Source organism: Oryzias melastigma, linkage group LG5 (genome assembly GCF_002922805.2).
Source record: "Oryzias melastigma strain HK-1 linkage group LG5, ASM292280v2, whole genome shotgun sequence".
Lineage (NCBI taxonomy): Eukaryota > Metazoa > Chordata > Actinopteri > Beloniformes > Adrianichthyidae > Oryzias > Oryzias melastigma.
In genome coordinates, this window is record NC_050516.1 from 18692373 (window position 1) to 18694672 (window position 2300).

The window sequence follows — 2300 nt, forward strand, 5'->3', positions numbered from 1 at the left end:
TCTCTGCTCTACGTCCACTTCATCTCTGCCGCGCCCGCTGAATAGTTTGACCTTCAAGTGTGCGAGGAGGAGAAAGAAGACGAGATAGTCTAGGCTAATCTCAACATGTGGGCGTTGAACCAGTGTTGGGAGCTGTCAAATCGAAAATCCCAAGACAGCATGGAGCCCACCATTCCCATATTGGAAAGGGCTTCTTTGTCCTTGGAAGACACAGGTTTCTTCAAAATGCTATACCTTGATCCGTATCAGTCAATCACTTTGGTCAAACGCTATCTAAGGGGTTAACATCGTTGACTTTTCCCATCTGTTGCTAAGGAAGTTCAGCCTGTTGTGCAGGAAACTGGGGGAGAAGTTTCCTGTTATGAAGCGAGCTTTTTCATGGGTTTGCATTCATTCAATCATACAACAGATGCTGGGTCAGGAAGCCCAGCCAAGAGCAAAGGCATTTTGGTGTCCTGGAGAAACTGTTTTTGGAAACAGATTTCAGGAACCTTTCCATGCACTCTTCTGGTTAAACAAAAAAAAAAAAAAAAATTGCAAAACAGAAGCATGGAGACAACTGTGTGCAAATAAAAATCCAAAATGTGGGGTTGACTTATGTCATAAAGTAATAACTTTTAAACATGTAATGGGCTGGCAGTCAATTGCTTGAAGCCTTCCAAACTTATAATATGCATCATTTTCAAATTAAGACTCAGCTGTGATGTCAGCAGAAAAGACATCAGCAGTGGCTTAAACTCATTGTTTGCAGAAACCAGGGGCGGAGCTACAGGGGAGCAAGGGAGGGCAGCTGCCCCCCAGCAAAAAGCTTTGCTCCACACCCCCAATTTTTGAATCAATAATACTCTCACCATTGTCAACGATAAAGAAATCATCAATACAAGCTTCTTTAAAGTCCCACTCCAATATTTTTTTCAACTGTAAAATCTTTTTCCGTGATCTTTTAATTATGATAATGCAGCTTTTAGCCAAAACCAAAAAGCCTGTGTTGCTTTTTAGGACATATTTTCTGGAACTCATTGGGGATTATATTCTGGTTTATAGACAGAACTGTTGGCATGGAAGTTAGCTGCGCTAATTTCTTGGCATTTTTTGTTTACACTGTCTCCTGTTAGCTTGTAGCATCTCACAAGCCCAAGCCAACATTAGCAAAGCAAAGAAAACACTAAGCAATGGCAGAGATATCCAGCTGTACAGTTTAGAACCAGATGTCACTCAGACAAGGAAAATTAAGATGTTAATGGATCTTTTTGTCTGCAAATAGATGTTTCAGATTTGTAGAGTGATTAGATTTTGGTGGCATCGCAAACCCAAACTTTTTCAAACCGCAGGTTTTCATCTGGCCCTGATACAAACAATATGAATTAAGAAATACTCAGAAATGAAAATGTTCTGCATTACGAGAAAAGGGCTACAAGAACATGTTAAAAAGACAATTTTTTCATCGGAGTGGGTTTTTAAGCATCGCAAAAATAACAAAAGAAATATATTTTAATAAAATAAAAACAGTCATAATAATAAAACTGATATTTTTTTATCCTTTCATTTGTGGTGGCTGTCCATTTGCCATCCTTCCAAAGTCTTCTGCCCCCCTTCCCGCCCTCCATGTAAAATGTTGTAGCTCCGCCCCTGGTAGAAACTAATTGAAATGTCCTGCTTGGACACATTGGTGAACACGGGTCTACCATTAAAATATTTAATAATCTATAAATATACTCAGTTAGAAGCTGGGATGTTGTTTTATCTACTGGTGGGGTGGAACATCTCTTAGTGCCTCGTATTAAAGTCCCACCTCAGGAAGAGCTCCGCAGCACCTCCCGCTTCCACGCAGGAGCGCAGCGGTGGGGCGCAGCAGTCAGTGTGCGCCAACATCAGCCGCAGAGATGCACGCAGACTGAGAGCTGAGAAGAAACACTCTCAAAGCCGAAAACAAACGATCGCTATGACGACCCCTGCATTACGAGGTGATTTTCCTGAAGCGCTCGCCATGTGTTTGGATTAAGTTTGCGCGTCATCCGAAGGAGCTCCATCTCTCCGTGCAGGGCGAAATGAGGACAAGTGCCGGCTGCCGCGGATGATGATGTCCCACAATGAACGCAGGTTAGTTATTAGTACCACATGACCACATGTGCATGACAATTGTCTCAAAAATAAAAGTAGCCTGAACGTTTTTGCGTTTTGCAAACTGTTGAAATAGCCTAGCTGAAGCAAAGTGACTTTGAATTATGAAAGTTTTTAAAAATTATTTATATTTTTTTCCTCTCAAAAAGTAAGATTTCCAATTTTTTTTTTTTTTTTTT

General features: G+C 41.0%; 1 protein-coding gene across 2 annotated transcripts in view; it reads left to right on the plus strand.

Moving 5' to 3' along the window:
* The first annotated feature begins 1298 nt into the window (after nt 1–1298).
* The window catches only part of fgd5a (FYVE, RhoGEF and PH domain containing 5a), a 38530-nt gene continuing 37528 nt past the window's right edge, over nt 1299–2300 (plus strand). For both annotated transcript variants that reach the window (XM_024270309.2, XM_024270310.2), the window contains exon 1: nt 1299–2100. In XM_024270309.2, the coding sequence (XP_024126077.1) occupies nt 2091–2100 (10 nt within the window). In that variant the 5' untranslated portion in view covers nt 1299–2090. The remainder of the gene's footprint in view (nt 2101–2300) is intronic.